Source organism: Aspergillus steynii (assembly GCF_002849105.1).
Source record: "Aspergillus steynii IBT 23096 chromosome Unknown P170scaffold_1, whole genome shotgun sequence".
Lineage (NCBI taxonomy): Eukaryota > Fungi > Ascomycota > Eurotiomycetes > Eurotiales > Aspergillaceae > Aspergillus > Aspergillus steynii.
The window spans coordinates 1,782,081-1,797,869 of record NW_020194398.1 but is presented as its reverse complement, the minus strand read 5'-3'; the positions used below and the strand labels follow the sequence as shown (position 1 = coordinate 1,797,869).

Genomic DNA, 15,789 nt, shown 5'->3' with positions numbered 1-15,789 from the left:
CTGACCTCATCGACCTCCGCGCATCATGGGCTCTACAGCAACCTTTCCCCGCATCAAAGAGGTGCGAACCTTCCTCATCGACGGAGTGGGATCTGGCGGTGATTACCACAATGTAAGTGATACTTGAGAGTCTCCGGGGGAATATGCCGGTGTACACAGCTATCGTCAACGCCATGCTGAGTAGATATCTAGGTCAAAGGAGGCCATTGGCTGGTGGACAGCGACATCTCGACCCCGATGACCCGATGGGCACAGTACCGTGGCTCCCGCACTTCGTGGGGGATCAACGTTCTGGGGTCTTTCTGCGTCGAGGTAGAGGCCACCGATGGCACCAAGGGCTTTGCGACGGGATTCGGCGGCCCCCCGGCGTGCTGGTTGGTGCAGCAGCACTTCGAACGATTCTTGATCGGCGCAGGTATGCATAACCGAGGGAAATCCCCCGCCGAGACGGAACCCTTCCGGCTAACTGAGACCGTGACTTGACCCCATAGACCCTCGAGATGTGAACGAACTTTTTGAGAAGATGTACCGGGCCTCGATGTTCTACGGGCGAAAAGGCCTCCCCGTGGCGGTCATCTCGGTGATCGACCTGGCCCTCTGGGATCTCGTGGGCAAGGTCCGCAATGAGCCCGTGTACAAACTCATCGGTGGTGCGACCCGGTCGCGACTCAACTTCTACTGCACCGGACCCCAGCCAGCCTCGGCCAAGGCCATGGGCTTCTCGGGCGCCAAGGTGGCTCTCCCCCACGGCCCTGACGAGGGCACGGAGGGCCTCCTGAAGAACCTCGCATACTTGCGCAAGCAGCGCGAGAGCGTCGGGCCCGAGTTCCCCCTGCGCGTGGACTGCTACATGTCCCTGAACGTGCCCTACACGATCGAGCTGGTCAAGCGGGCCGAGGCGGAAGGGATCAACATTGACTGGTGGGAGGAATGCCTGACCCCCGATGACTTCGACGGCCATGCGCTGCTCAAGAGAGCGCATCCCACCGTGAAGTTCACCACCGGCGAGCACGAGTACTCGCGGTTCGGCTTCCGCAAGCTGGTCGAGGGCCGGAACCTCGACATCCTGCAGCCCGACGTGATGTGGGTTGGAGGTCTGACCGAATTGCTCAAGGTCTCTGCGCTGGCCGCGGCCTACGATCTCCCCGTCGTGCCCCATGCGTCCGGCCCCTACTCATACCACTACGTGGTCTCCCAACCCAACACCCCCTTCCAAGAGTACCTGGCCAATTCGGCCGACGGCCACACCGTGGAGCCCGTCTTTGGCAACCTGTTCCTGAACGAGCCCATCCCCACCCAGGGATACCTTGACGTGTCGGTCCTGGACAAGCCTGGATTTGGCCTGGAACTGAACCCGGCCGCTCCCTTGATTCCGGCCGCCAGCATTCTGACTCCTGCGCCTCAGAGAAGTTTGGCTGCGCCGACCGACCAGGAACAGGGGGCTAATGGCAACGCCCACTGAGGGAGACACGGGATCTCCAGAGTATAGATCGAATTTTGCGGGGATTCATACACCATTGGCTGGCCTTTCTTATTCTTTTTTCGTGAAATTGTTTTATCAGAGACAGGCATATATACACGCGTATGTAGAAATGTAGACATGAACACACCTTCTGCCCATCATAACTCTCAGTAACACCGAGTAGTCGTATTCGTTTCCGCCGAAATGAAAGCGGGGGGCGCCTCGGGGGATCATTGCCGCGAGGAACCCGAGAGGAAACTCCACCAATAAATCATCGTCTGCGCCTCGTCTTCCGGCGGGGTCCAACCGTCCAAGAGCCCAGAAAAGAAGGAAATTTTTGAAAAGAATCGTCCTGATCATCTCCTTCGGCACCGGCGTCGGCAATTGAAAATCTGTTGAGCCCTCGTGGTGCCCAATCCAACATCCATACTGTCCATACCTCGTTTCTACCCCGCGGAACGTCTCTCCCGAACAGCATCAAGAAGCAACCTCGCATCATGCCTCTCCCTCAGATCCTCGTCGGCAAAGTAGCTGCCATTACCGGTGGTCTCACTGGTATCGGTCGGGTCAGTTCCATTGACTCCTTCGCACCGGTTTCTGGAATCTGAATTGCTGACACCATCACGCGACTAGGCAATCGCCATAGAATATCTCCGCCACGGCGCAAAAGTCGCCATCAACCACCTGGGTGGTCCCAAGGAGGACTCTCTCCTCGCAGCCTTGCAGAAGGATGTGTCCGACATCGTTGGCGGAGACGGAACCAAGTTCATCGCAGTGCCCGGTGATGTGACGCAGCCAGAGACCGGACGGGAGTTCATAGCCAAGACCGTCGAGGCGTTTGGACGCCTGGACGTCTTTGTGAGCAATGCGGGAGTGTGCAAGTTTGAAGAATTCCTAGAGTGAGTTTCATTTCTTCCAACAGAGGACCTGGATTGGGATTGACCGGGTTGTTAACGCTCTTTCTCCGTCACCCTTAGGGTTGACCCGCCGCTTCTCGGGCACACCATCTCGACCAACCTCTCCGGTGCCTTCTACGCGACGCAAGCGGCCGCGCGACAGATGGCGTTGGCGCAGTCGCCGCCGGGCGGCTCGATCATCGGGATCAGTTCGATCTCCGCGCTGGTGGGCGGCGGGCAGCAGACGCACTACACGCCCACCAAGGCCGGGGTTCTCAGCCTGATGCAGTCGTGCGCCGTCGCGCTGGGCAAGCACGGGATTCGCTGCAATGCGCTCCTGCCGGGCACGATCCGGACACAGCTGAACGACGAGGATATGAGCGACCCCGAGAAGCGGACGTACATGGAGGGAAGAATCCCGCTGGGGCGACTGGGCCAGCCCCCCGATCTGGCGGGCCCGGCGGTGTTTTTGGCCTGCGAGGAATTGAGCAGTTACGTGGTAGGTCCTCCCTTGCCCCGTTCATTTTCCTCTGGACCTGGAAGTACGTGATGCTGACATTCAATCTCTTTTGCTAGACGGGCGCGCAGATACTGGTGGATGGAGGTCTGTTTGTAAATCTTCAGTGATGGGATATGATAATGGTGGGATGCAATAGATTGAAGGTAGTCCTAGATGACCATGTATATAAACTTCACGTTATTCAGATGTCAATTCCATAGGCTCGCACCGCAACCTGGCCCCAAACTCCCCTTCTTTGCTCCTCGCTCAGTCCCCGTCTCTCCAGCACGCCTTCCACGACGCTTCTCCAGCGCCGCCAGGCTGCCGGGTTGCCACCGCCTCCCACGTTGCAGACGGGCCAGTCGGACCCGAACAGCACGCGCTCCGGGCCAAAGGCATCGAAGATCACGTCGGTCCACGGGCGAAGTCGCTGGACGAGGTCTGGGACGTCTGGCTCGGCGTCGGGGGAGAGCGGAGGCAGCTCCGAGAAGGCTCCCGAGAGCTTCATGTAGGTGCCGGGATACTGCGCCATCGCTGTGACGAGGGAAGACCACTCGAGGAAGTCGGGATGGGTCGTGATGGAAACCAGGGAAGTGAATGGCAGACGGAGGTTGGGTTTACACAGATGGTCTGGTGGGAGTCAATGCATCAACACGAGACCGACCTAGATCTTAGGGCATTGGGAACTTACTGATAACGACGACGGGCCTGGATTCCTCGTCCGCAACACCCTCGTGAGCTCTGCGGATCATCTCGACAGCTTCGCGCAGCTGCCCCAGTCCACCTTGCCGGGCGTCCACCCCGAGATCAAACGTCAAGCCCTGTCGGCCCAGCCATTTCAACCCCGCGATAAAGTCGGGCTGTAGCATGACCCCGGCCGGTTTATCCTGGACCAAGTAGCGCACCCCGCGAAGCTTTCTCCAGACCTCCTCCGTGCGGGTCCTCTCCTTGGCCAGTGCGATGTATTTCACGAGCGCCGAGGGCCCTCCCGGCACGGGCGCCCACGGAATGAAAGCCAGACAGAGATGGCGGTGCTCCTTTTGATGTCCTTCGCCGGGGACCGCATCTCCTGTGATGACTCGAGCGAGCAGGGAGACTTCATCGAGCGCATGCGACCAGCCCTTTCCGGACTCTTCCACGGAGGAGATGCGATCCGTTTCGACGAAGACAAAGCCCCGCAGATACGTCGATTGCGTCGTGTCCGACGAAGTGGACGCTGTGGCGGTCGCAGAGCGATACTCGGCGACGGAATGCTGGGAGGAGAGAGGCCCACCCGGTCCATACCAGGCCAGCGATGGCAGATGGGAACCGGGGAAGAGATGGATGTGGGAGTCGACGATGGGGATGGCCATGACGATGATTGCCGATCAAGAGCGGGGATCCCAAAGTCAAATGAATCCCAATTTACGATCGCGGGGGAGATTGTTGATGAGAGAAGGAGAGAAGGAGAGAAGGAGAGAAGGAAAAGCCAACCGAAAGAGACGAAGCATCGCACCAGTGGATTTCGGGCAGCTTTAGACCGAGAGGCGTTTTAGTCGATCTGAAGCTCTCGAGTGCGACCGGTATAAAGACCTCATCATCTCATGTCGACCGAGGTAAGGATGAAGGCTGAACCACAAACCGACCAGCTTCCCCGCCATTTCTCTCCACTTTCCCCTTTCCCTTTGTCTTCGACTTGGCGGCGCATTTTTCCGATTGGCACAGAATGACGCCGTATAAAGAGACGCCTGGATCCCCTCTTTGGTCTTGGTCCTTGCTGTGTCTTCTCAGACTCGATTGACTTGGTATCGTCCTCGCACTTCCATCATGACCACCCCCGAAATCCCCCGCAAGCAGAAAGCCGTCATCTATGACCAGCCGGGCACCGTCTCGACCAAGATCGTCGAGATCGACGTGCCCGAGCCTGGTGCCGGCGAGGTGCTGATCAACCTGTACGTGCCTGTTGGGATTCGAGTGGTTGCGATGCAGTAGTACTAACCATCGCCATAGCACTCACTCCGGGGTATGCCACTCCGACTATGGCGTCATGACCAATACGGTACGCATTGAGACCCTTCCGGTGGACCGTCTGGGTCGCAACGTGCTAATCCATGGTCTTTTCGCAGTGGAAAGTGCTGCCTTACCCCACGCAGCCGGGGCAGGTGGGCGGACATGAGGGCGTGGGCAAGATCGTGAAGCTGGGCCCGGGCGCGGAATCGTCTGGCCTGAAAATCGGCGATCGAGTCGGCGTGAAATGGATCTCGAGTGCCTGTGGAAACTGCCGTATGCAACAGCCCTCCCTCCTGCTGACGACAGCTCTGTTGACTGCATCTAGTTCCCTGTCAAGCCGGATCTGACGGGCTCTGCTTCGCCCAGAAGGTGTCAGGCTACTATACCCCCGGTACCTTCCAGCAGTACACCCTGGGACCGGCCAACTATGTCACGCCGATCCCCGACGGACTGGACTCGGGCGAGGCCGCTCCCATGCTCTGCGCCGGGACCACCGTGTACGCCGCTCTCAAGCGCAGCAATGTGCGGCCGGGCCAGTGGGTGGTGATCTCCGGCGCCGGCGGCGGACTGGGCCACATCGCGGTGCAGCTGGCCAGTCGAGGCATGGGCCTGCGCGTGATCGGCGTCGACCACGGCAGCAAGGAGCAGCTGGTCAAGGAGTCCGGGGCGGAGCATTTCGTAGACATCACCAAGTTCCCCGCCAACGACCAGGGCGAAGCCATCACCGCGCACGTCAAGTCCCTCGCGGACGGGCTGGGAGCCCACGGCGTCATCGTGTGCACCGCCTCCAACGCCGCGTATGCCCAGTCGGTCGGGTTCCTGCGCTTCAACGGCACTATGGTCTGTGTTGGCGTGCCCGAGAACGACCTGGTGCCCATCGCGACGGCGTATCCGGGGTCCATCATTCTCAAGCACGCCACCATCACCGGGTCCGTCGTCGGCACGCGAGCCGATGCCGTCGAGACGCTCGACTTCGCGGCGCGCGGCGTGATCAATGCCCATTTCCGCACGGAGAAGATGGAGGCGTTGACCAGCGTGTTCGAGGAGATGCATCACGGAAAGGTGCAGGGGAGGGTGGTCCTTGATTTGTCCTAAATGCGTTTCAGCGTCGTGTCAGCGATGATGTCCTTTGACTTGAGTTCTGCAGTTAGTACGGCTTGATGCGGCGACTGCAGGTATGACCTTATGTCTGTGTATTTCCATAGTGACGTGTGTTTGTCCTTTATAGCTGAATTCGATTCTTATCATGTCTTGAGAATTTAAGGCAAGGAGTCTTCTTGGCTCAATGTACAACCCATCCATGCCCTGTTTTGAGAATCAACATGGATGCGTCATCACAACAGCAACGTGACCGTTAAACCGGATTCTGGGTTTGTCTGGAACCGTGGGATGGTCTCTGGCTGAAATCTAGACAGCGGTGGCTGTGCATCAATCTGATATTGATTCGTATCAAGGATGTTGGGGATTGGAAGACCAGTCCTGCTGGCAATCATGAATTGACTATATAGCAGTACTTGAACCCATCATACTAACACAACAGAACAAAACACAGCAGCAGCTGGGAAAACACAAAACAATGTAGATATGGAAAAAGATAAACCAAACCAAAGGGGTATTGTGTATCATCAAACGCGCAGGTATATCAACGGCTTCGCTTGCTATTACCTCCCGACACCCCGGTAGCCGAACGTTTGTGTCCAGAGGCAGTCGAAGTGGACTCGGCTCGACGCACCAGCGTGTTCAGCTTGAGAATGAACGCTCTCGGGGCTCGATTCACCTCGTTCTTATGCAGGATCGCATGCAGCTTGGCTCCGAACTGGTGAAGATCAGACCCCTGCAGATGCTCGAGGGTATCGAGGATAAAGCACCGACCGGTTTCGTCAGTCGTGCCGATGAGCTGATGATACATATTGCGCTCATCCTCGTCCTCGCCGTGGAATGTGGTCCGTCCCCATCGGTTGCCATCCAAGGCGTCCTTGTTGCGATTGCAAATGTCCTCCAGCAACGTGACCAGGGCCTTTGCAGCCCCTTCCATGCCGTGCGGTGCTCGTGCGGTGATATTCCACTGGATTCGATCCACATTGTGCTGTAATTCCCGGATAACGTTGGCGACGTTCACGTCCACTCCGTCGTCTGGTTGCTTCCCCGTTTGGCAGAAGAGGTCGAAGTCGGCCAACAGCTTGCGAGACCGCTCCTGGATTTTGTCGAAGTAGATGGCCGCGCAGGCCCCCGAGGGCATGGCTTTGCAGAGGCTGGAGTAGACCGCATCGTCGTGCACGGTGAGACGAAACAGGGTAGCTTCGAAGTCCCCTTGTACGACACACTGCTCAGGGGTGCGCGAGAGCCCAGTGTCGTCCACCAGGTCGAGGCGGAAATCCTCCGGAAGGACCCCCATGCTGAAGGCAGAGAGAAGGTCTCGAGCTTTCTGAGGACGACTCATGCCACCAACTGCTTCGGATCGAACATACTGCCAGCCCAGTTGATCCGCAACCGTTTCGAGTTTGCCGTCGAGAAGTTGCTCGACGCGCGGAAAATTCGGAAGACGACCATCGCTTGCGAGAGGGACCACAGAGGATACGAGTTGGGGGAGGAGGAAGGCATAAACTTGATCGAGGAGCCACTTTTCACCGACTTTGTTAGCACAATTTGTTCACCCTGGGCAGGAAAAGAAAAATCCTCTCTTTCCCCCGACCCGCCCTCTTTTCATGACTTACAAAGATGTGTTGGCAGGCCACGTTAAGCCGGCCAGAGAATGCCGAACAGGTACACGTATAGCCATCCGGGCCTAGATGAACCCGAGACTTCTCTGCCAGCTGAAAGTCATACCCCGTCTGCACGAAGCAGCAAGTAATGACCTCGAACTGGCTCGAGAATGCAACCAGCGCTCTGGCCTCTGACGCAGAATCCAGTCGGCCCAGGTCGTACGTGATACCCGACTTCCCCTGCACAGTCAACGATTCACCCGAGTCTGCTGCCTCCATCTCGCTTTCCTCGCTGCTGCCCTCCATGTTGTCACTGCTCTCGTCGTTGTCGCTCTGCGTAGGTCGTGCTCTCTGGTTTTGGGACCGCGGTCGTGACATGGCGCTGGCGATGGACAGCTTGCAAAACTGTCTGGTAGGGGCGGACATGGGGAAGCGCTGGAATAGCAACGGTGAAGAGAACAAGTTCAGTGTGAAGTGAGTGCCTTAGTCGGGGACAAAGAAGGGCTTGTTGATGTAGGACTGACCCGAGTTATATAGAGTTTGTCGAGAGCCACTGGTCAGGAGCGGGTATTCTGAACCAACTGAACCAAGACTGTACCGCAACACGCCTATTCCACTGGCTGCCACGACATAAACAGTGCCATACTGGCGCAAAAGAATCGACTGACTCTCTGGTAGGCTGCTTCAGGCTTGAGCCGCACCGTTAGTGTTGTTTTTTCTCTTCGCCGCATGATGAAAACTAACGGTCTCCAGCTGAGGAACTCCCCGAGCTCTGCCGCTGCGCAAGTGGCATAGCGAGGCCCCAATGATCATCTAGAAGCAGAGGCTTCATCAAAAGGAGGACAAAGAATGACCGCATGTAACGCAGAGGCGGCGCAGACATTGCCCAGTGCCCAGGACGAGAAGAGTCATGGAGGGACAACAAGATTGGAGAACACTGAGCCATCAAGTTTAGGGTTCCATTTGACTTTGAGCCTCTGGTCCTCTGATGACAACGAATGGCACCATCTACTGCGGCTACACTGATCTCGATCCCTGTGCGATAATCCGGTTGACGCACGGCTCCCTGCAATGAAGCCGTGCGGGATGCTTGGTTTGCGGCGCAGAGCTCGAGGCAGGGGCTTCTATGGACGAGAGCCAGTGGTTGAGTCTCTTCAGGAATTCCGCAGGAGCTGAAAAGGCTGAGCATGAAGTGCCGAGACTGCCTTGTGAATCTTGCATCGTATAGATGCGGGTTTTCGGGCGTCTAACAGCCACCCGTTGAGATTCATCAATCCCTTCTAGGCTTCATCGGTGCGATTAGGAACTAACTAGGCTCATTACCTGGCCCTGAGGTGCCACGGGCCAATTCATTGAATTGTCCTGGCGGAAGTCATGTTGGGTGATTATGCGGCGCAGGTTCTGCGCCACTTCCTGGGCGCTTAACAATCTCGTCATAAATCGACGATGCGCCGTTATTCTCGTGTCAGCCGCAGCTCTCTGGGAATTTAATTCCTTCTCCTGGCTCTATACTTGATGCGCATCTTGTTTGATCCCACTCGGGTCTTATGGTAAGTGTTGATACTACTAGGCTGCTGCCACGCCAAGGGGGTCGTCTCCTAGCCATGGTACAAACTGCAAGCCTCGCACTTGGTACCGGAGATGAACGATCAGGAGAAACAGGGAGTACAAGATGCATTGAAATAAGATGTGCTGCTATAGGGTATACATGAAAGGTGGAGCAGGACACAGGTATGAGTTGGCGTATTATGGTCCAATCTCCGTCTCTTGAGAACGAGAATTCATACATTAAGCCCAATTTAGATGGAATTAATAATTGAGAAAGGGGGGTGGGTAAGAAAAAAGGGTATTCTTAAGGAAAATCGTTAAGTCGTCAGTAGAGCCACTGTAACTCGATAGCTAAGGAAATGATCCACAGTAATATAGAGCGCAAACTAGAGAGAAAGGGGAATAATTCAATTGCAATAAGAAAATTAGACCAGCGAAAGAAGAAAAGGAGCGTTCTCGCTCGGGGAAATCAAGGGTTACGTCGGGCGGCGTTTCTCTTCTTCGCGTCCTCCAGGGCTCTTCGAAGTCGTTCCTGATGCGCCGTGTCTTCTTCCGACTTTCGAGGGACAACCGCAGAGGGTGGAGGGCCGGGCATGAGCGATTCGGCCGGATGACTCGGGGTGGCGGTTCCTGACGAGCTGGATTGCTCTACAATGGGGCCTTTGTCTATTGTACTCAGGAGATCGTTGATGGTATCGGTGATCTTAGCCGGTCCAGCACGAACACTCTCCAACTTGGACTGAAGGTCGCTCTGGATTTTGGCGTCTTCTTTCTTCTTCTCGCTCTCCAACTGGTTGAAAATGTCAAAATCGGCATTGGAGTAGCGAGCTTCGGCGACCGAAACTTGATAGTCTGCGTTGTTGAGCGCCGAGTCTGCAATGCCAAAGCTGTGGAGAATCGATTCGGAATCCCCCCGAAGTGATTCCACCACGTTGTAAACTGAGTTCAACATCTGCTCGATCTCCGAGTCTGCCAATCCGGAGGAGCGGATGGCCGCGGCATCGACTTTTGACAACTTGCCAGAGAGTTCGTCAAGGAGGCTCTGGTTTTCACCCAGTCCGTGCATAATCGCGTCATCAAAAGAATCCATCAGTCGATTGGCCCTTTCATCGCGGTCTTTGGCCGCCTCGAGAATATTCCGCCTTTCCATTTCGTCAAAGTCACTATCCAGGCGCTTGAGAGCCGCAGAATCTCCCATAAAAACCAGCGGTCGTCTTTCGGTCTTCTTGCGCCGGCGCTCGAGATCCAAGGCGATCTCAAGCCGCTTCTGGTAGCGGACCTCGAGCTTTTGGTAAATTTCGTTGATGACCTTCATAGTGTGGGAAAGATTGTATTTGTCAGTGACGGAGTCCTTGATCCTGCTGTTTTCATGGTCGAGTTGACCAAGTGCTGACTCGTACTGAGTTCGAAGGGCCGACAGCTCATCGTTCAAACGCTTGTCCAACTTCTTGAAAACGTTAGCCTCGAAGTCTTCGAACTCCCGCCGTTCTTCATCTAGCTGAACTCGAGCCTCTGTCTGGCGAAATTCTTCCTCCAGAACGTTGATATCGGCATATCCTATTTCCTTGTCGTTGAATAACGCATCGATGTGTTTTTCCGACTCCTCTTGACGATGTAAACGCTCGCTATCCAGGGCTTCCTTGCGGGATTGGCTCGCGGTTTCCCATGATTTAACTGCCTCCCGAATAAAGCTGAAATCGGTCGAATACGACTCCAAGCCCTTCCTAGTGGTCTTGTGCCACGGGCTTTCTGACTGTTTCGCCAAGGGCGACGAGATCATAGAGCGCAGGTCATTGATTGAACTCGCAGTCTTTCCCTGCCTGAGAGACAATGGCAATGGCGGTGGGGAGGAGGTCTTCCGGGTCGCGTGCTTCCGGTACGCGACACTCTTTTCTCTGATTAGGCCGATGAAGGTTTCATCGTCTTGATTCTGTGTCGCCGAGGATGGCACGGTGGGGCTTCCGGTATCCTCAGAGGGTAGGTTCGGAGCATTCGACATCACTCTACCGCTGGCAGCAGATGCCTGTCGCAGGGCAGAGTATGCTTGATATGCTGGAAGATGAATTGATAGTTCATCAGAGCCTCTCTGGGGGCCTTCGGTATAGCGGAATGGGGTGTAGATTGGCCGAGGGGGGTTAGTAGTTAGAGGCGAATGCTCTTGTTTATGCATTGAATCATTCGCAGGTGGCACGGACGTCGACCTCGAGAACTGACCCTGCACCAGGCGTTCCGGGCCATACTTGGGGCCGCCTGGGTTTGAAGCCGACCTGCGCACGCTTGTAATCTTAGGTGTATGGAGACGGGGGAGGATCGGGCGTCCTCCTGGACTGTACCTTCCATCCTCAGGCTCTCCAGGGGTATCAGACGGAGAATCATCGATTTCTTCAGTCTCTACGGGTATGAGACCTGAGTCCATTGGGTCGGTGACAGGAGATTCTTGAGCTGGGGGCTGCGTGACTGGCGCCGGTGCTTCAGCGGCGTCTTCTGTGGAATCAACATTATACAAAATTTCGCGCAACTTCGTCTCCTTGGCAATGAAAGCCGTAAATATCTTAAAGCGTTCTGTGTCAGAATCGGCCACCGCTTCCTTGCGCAGCATGGACACATAGCGCTCCAGTGAAGACTTGGACCAGGGGTCTAAGTCTTCGTAGGGGTCTATTTGCTGGGGGCGTGGTGACGATGGTTGGGGCTTTAAATCGCTCGATACGTCATCGAAATGAGCTGGACTATCCCTTCGAGGAATGAACGCTTCTTGTTTCGATTGAGGAATGTCTAGGGGAGTAAGCCGTCTCAGCGGAGTTGACGGTCCGGGAGAGGTACGCGCGTCGTTTCGGACATCTGGCGACATAGAATCTATAGGTAGGGGCTGCTTCCACGCCTCAATGACGCCGTCAATGCTTTCAGAGGCCTCTGTGGTCGATGCAGAACTATATAGAGAGTCGTCGGTCTTCACTCTAATAGGAGGCGGCGGCGGCGGCGGCTGATCATGTATAGTATCCTGACTAGTTCCCGGGCTAACAGGCGAAACCCTGAACTGGTCGTGCGTTCCCGTCGTATCTTGAGGGTGCACGGGCTGAATGGTGGGCGAGACATTCGAAGGTGGTGTAGAAACCACAGATTGCGAAGCTGGGTTGGGCACAGCCGCCGTTGCATAGCTCGGTGGGTAGTCCGAGGTAGTTGCCGCATGCGCGACAGTGTTCTGTTTGGATCCAAAAACCTTCTCATCATCGACATTTCCCGGATGAGGAGACAGGTGCTCCCAATCGGAAGGAGTGAAGGCACCGAATGAGGAAGGCCCTGCTGGAATAATGTTGGCGCTGGTTTTAGGTGGGACTGGTGGAGCAGTCATCGGCGAAGCTGATTGCGTTGCGGGGCTTCCTACGAGTCCCGGGGTCTGCTCAGGCTGATACGACTGTGGTACTGAGCTCGACGAAGGGTAGGTATTGGGTTGCTGAAAGGTTGGACCAGCCGGTGGGCTGAAAGGGGATGCCGTATACAACGGGGTTGAAGTCTGCGGCGGCTGACTATTTGGTTGCGATACAGCAGTCTGATAAGCCGGAGGGATGGGTGGAGGGAGAGGTGGTGGCGACGGGCCTGAAAGCGAGCCCACAGGCTGTTGGTGCGCATATGGTGTGCTTGTCGGCCACTGCTGATGATGCTCAGGTGTAGAAGACTGGACCTCATACTGCGGAGCAGTCCAACTGGGTTGGCTAGAATCTACAGAAGCGGCTGTAGACGGCTGCGCACTGGAGGAATGTCCGGGGGTGCTGGACGGTCGAGGCTTTTCAAGTAGCATCAGCTTCTCGAAACAATCTTGAAGGGTTTATCGGTTATCCCGACTTCACTTAGGTACTCACTGGCAACGGGGGAGGGGTTTGGATATGTTGCTGCCTATTGTATCGCACACCCCAAGAGGACGTGTCCACACCTGTAGCTGGTGACATATTTGCACCTGTTCCCGAGACAACAGGGGATTGAGTAGACATAGGGCCGTAAGTATTTGGGTTGTACGAAGGAGGAGGAGGAGGTTGCGACGGAGGGGGCCGCTGTTGCGTCGTCGCAGGCCGACGCCATTCTGGTTGCGAGGGGCCCGACGTCTGCTGACCAGACCCATACATTTCTAGGATTCATGCGTTAGGGCGCAAGGTGAGGACAGAGAAAATCGGTATAGATTGGACACTTACTGGAATGCGGGCAACTGCGGGGAGAAAGAGAAGCCGCCAGTCGGGAGAAAGCAAATGAATGAATGGCAAACGACGGTCGGCTGACTGGCTTGACTCCGATGATCGCGCTCAGCTGACGGCAGTAGAGAAAGTTTTCGGGAAGCGAACGACAGAGGGAACAAAAAAGGGGAAAGGAGAAGAGAGGCTAGGGTCCGCCTGCCCTGAGTGTTTACTAAATCAAGTCGGTCTCCGCGAAAAGATGACGATGGAAAGGCCGACGGTGGCGGTGCGGAGACGCTGCCTGAGGCTGCCGTCAGCCCTAACTCCACCAGATCTATTCCTACGGAGTCTATACCTATACCTGGAGTATCAACATGTCTTTTTCAAATTCCATTATATGCATACAGAAAACCACGCAAAAGGCCCAACATCACAAGTAGAGTACAGATAGCTTGGCTAAAGCCAATCCCCCATTCCAATGACAGAACAGAATAGACAGAGCTGGGCATCACGCAGGACTGGGGACAGGTCTAGAAACAACAATAGGAAAGGGGTGAAATAACAAAAGGATAATGGCACAAAATGAAAACCCAAGTCATCTTTCAAGCGCAACCTCGGCGTCACTCATGCCATGGTTCTCAAGCGTCTTCCCAGCTTCTCGAGTTCGCCGATCACGCCGCCACCGGCCAAGCTCCACTTCTCACCCACCCACTCTTCGTTGATGTTCTCCTGCAGAATGCCGCTGCGTGCAAAGTATTCCAGGAAGCCACGGGCTTCGTCCCGGCTGAGCCCGCTAAGCGTTTGGAGCTCCAGCATCTCCTCCTTGGCGACGGTGGGTTTGGGGGAGTCGAAGGCATCGATAACCCGTTGGTCTGCCCCGCTGTAAGGGTCGGCCTGAGGGAACTCAGACGCCGAAGGTTTGACACCGGCGTGGCGGGCCTCGACTTGCTTCAGGGCAACGTCGAAACTGTAGACGCTGGGGTTGTTGGAGGCTGACGTGGCGTACAAAAGCAGTCCGCCATTAGGGAAAGTTGGCTTTTCGGTCCCAGGCTTCAAGAGCGAAAGGAAATGGCGCACGAAAACGAAATCATGGGCATGGATGGGCTTGAGCTCGGTGGTGCGGTACTGCGTGTCTTTCATCCAGTGAGCCAGGCCGTCCGCAGTCACGAGCATGGGAGGGCGAGGCTTGAAGTCCTTCTCTAACCCAGGAGCCGCAGAAGTCGCGGTGAGCTCGGACCACAATCCCTGGAAGACATTCCAAGCAATGGCAAGGTCCTGAGTACCCAGCCGGGCGAATTCGGCGAGCGTCATGCCAGGCTTCACGGCGGATTTGAGAGCCGGGTGGTTTTGAGACACTTTGAGACCATTGAGAACCTCTTCATTGGCGGACACCGTGCGAGAAAGAAGGGCGGCGGTTGCTGCGTTCTGAACGTACAAGTCGGGCGTCTCATCGGAGAGTGGCGCGTAGCCAGTGTGCGCAATGACTAGATCTTGGGCTAGAAGTCATGTGTTAGCGTACGGGAGCCGCCGTTTCTTCGTTGCCATTTCCTGTCTTTTCGTAGGTAGGTAGAAGGGGAAAGGGATAGTTGATTTGTTTCAAACTTACGCTCAGGGACAGTAAAGACAACCCACTTCTTGGTGAAAGCCATCGACATGGCTTGCAGTAGGTGAACACTTTTTCCGGATCCTCTCACACCAGTGACAATCTTCTTCACGGATTTCCCTTTGTTCTCACCCTCATCGGAAATGCCGTCAATCAATCGACCCAACTCCAGTGTCTCCTGTCTGACCACAGTTCCGGGGCGACGGAATATCGACCAGCCCTGCGTCGGTTTAAAGGCTTCCACCGCGCGCAGCTGGGTGAGCATCGGCACGGGGAGTCCGAGGACAGATCCGCGGAGTCGCGGGTCCACCATTGTTTCCGCCGAAACATCCTGCATGCCTTCAATTTCGAGGGCATTGGGGTTGCTGAGAACGAGACGCTTGCGCAGCGCTTTGCGTTCTCCGACCGCAGGTGGTCGTGCCCGGTCGACAGGCTTCTTCCGTTTCATCCTGGGAGAGTTAGACTCACGGAACCTCCCTCCTTGCACAGATTGCTTCTTCTTGACGACCGAGAGGCGAACTGCGGACGTGTGGAATGATGCTGCTTTCGGGGCTGATATCGGAGGAATAACAGCTGGGGGTGTTGGACGCAGCCGTGTGAGGCAGCCCCAGCAAAAGGAGGAAACCATGGTGTTCTGGCACGCTGGCACGGTGGCCAGGGTCCTAATTGACAATGGGAAACGGGGGGAGGATTGAATCGGCGGAGGGTGCAGGCCTTGGTTTCGTCAAACCCCGGAGTTGTTGGAACGGAAATTCATCACATTTTGGCGCTTCACCTGGAGGGCTACTCAGTTGCTCTTTCGGGTTTAGCGTCGACGCCGCCCTAGGTCATGGGAGGCGGTGAAAGAACGTGCTCCAAGCGGCCTCCCATAATTTTATCTACTAACTTTTTTTTTCCTACCCGCTTCAGTGTTCCTGTCAAACGATC

General features: G+C 55.9%; 8 protein-coding genes across 8 annotated transcripts; 3 read left to right on the top strand and 5 right to left on the bottom strand.

Annotated features, from left to right (window-relative positions):
* Positions 1–25: 25 nt before the first annotated feature.
* P170DRAFT_397418 (L-rhamnonate dehydratase) lies at positions 26–1,526 on the top strand (the record flags this gene model as incomplete). Its single annotated transcript, XM_024846174.1, has 3 exons — positions 26–112; positions 193–415; positions 492–1,526. The coding sequence occupies 3 exons, from the start codon at positions 26–28 to the stop codon at positions 1,460–1,462; spliced, it is 1,281 nt and encodes a 426-aa protein (XP_024709537.1). The 3' UTR covers positions 1,463–1,526.
* Positions 1,527–1,645: 119 nt separating this feature from the next.
* P170DRAFT_505017 (SDR family NAD(P)-dependent oxidoreductase) lies at positions 1,646–2,985 on the top strand (the record flags this gene model as incomplete). The annotated part of the gene is made up of 4 exons (XM_024854258.1): positions 1,646–2,028; positions 2,096–2,361; positions 2,440–2,857; positions 2,935–2,985. The coding sequence occupies exons 1-4, from the start codon at positions 1,960–1,962 to the stop codon at positions 2,983–2,985; spliced, it is 804 nt and encodes a 267-aa protein (XP_024709536.1). The 5' UTR covers positions 1,646–1,959.
* Positions 2,986–3,014: 29 nt separating this feature from the next.
* On the bottom strand, positions 3,015–4,665 carry P170DRAFT_460432 (uncharacterized protein). Its single transcript, XM_024851939.1, has 2 exons — positions 3,549–4,665; positions 3,015–3,487 (listed from the first exon to the last, which is right to left on the bottom strand). The coding sequence occupies exons 1-2, from the start codon at positions 4,207–4,209 to the stop codon at positions 3,060–3,062; spliced, it is 1,089 nt and encodes a 362-aa protein (XP_024709535.1). The 5' UTR covers positions 4,210–4,665; the 3' UTR covers positions 3,015–3,059.
* On the top strand, positions 4,664–5,941 carry P170DRAFT_346753 (zinc-dependent alcohol dehydrogenase; the record flags this gene model as incomplete). The annotated part of the gene is made up of 4 exons (XM_024843583.1): positions 4,664–4,788; positions 4,847–4,895; positions 4,963–5,119; positions 5,172–5,941. 4 exons carry the CDS (start codon positions 4,664–4,666, stop codon positions 5,939–5,941), a joined length of 1,101 nt encoding a protein of 366 aa, XP_024709534.1.
* A 547-nt stretch (positions 5,942–6,488) lies between these two features.
* On the bottom strand, positions 6,489–7,974 carry P170DRAFT_469694 (uncharacterized protein; the record flags this gene model as incomplete). The annotated part of the gene is made up of 2 exons (XM_024852670.1): positions 6,489–7,466; positions 7,561–7,974. 2 exons carry the CDS (start codon positions 7,972–7,974, stop codon positions 6,489–6,491), a joined length of 1,392 nt encoding a protein of 463 aa, XP_024709533.1.
* Positions 7,975–8,031: 57 nt separating this feature from the next.
* Positions 8,032–8,431, bottom strand: P170DRAFT_469693 (uncharacterized protein; the record flags this gene model as incomplete). The annotated part of the gene is made up of 2 exons (XM_024852669.1): positions 8,032–8,219; positions 8,293–8,431. The coding sequence occupies 2 exons, from the start codon at positions 8,429–8,431 to the stop codon at positions 8,032–8,034; spliced, it is 327 nt and encodes a 108-aa protein (XP_024709532.1).
* Positions 8,432–9,565: 1,134 nt separating this feature from the next.
* On the bottom strand, positions 9,566–13,214 carry P170DRAFT_344830 (uncharacterized protein; the record flags this gene model as incomplete). The annotated part of the gene is made up of 2 exons (XM_024843487.1): positions 9,566–12,877; positions 12,954–13,214. 2 exons carry the CDS (start codon positions 13,212–13,214, stop codon positions 9,566–9,568), a joined length of 3,573 nt encoding a protein of 1,190 aa, XP_024709531.1.
* A 408-nt stretch (positions 13,215–13,622) lies between these two features.
* On the bottom strand, positions 13,623–15,597 carry P170DRAFT_373020 (mitochondrial 37S ribosomal protein mS29). The gene is made up of 2 exons (XM_024845226.1): positions 14,866–15,597; positions 13,623–14,755 (listed from the first exon to the last, which is right to left on the bottom strand). The coding sequence occupies exons 1-2, from the start codon at positions 15,488–15,490 to the stop codon at positions 13,884–13,886; spliced, it is 1,497 nt and encodes a 498-aa protein (XP_024709530.1). The 5' UTR covers positions 15,491–15,597; the 3' UTR covers positions 13,623–13,883.
* Between the last annotated feature and the right edge of the window lie 192 nt (positions 15,598–15,789).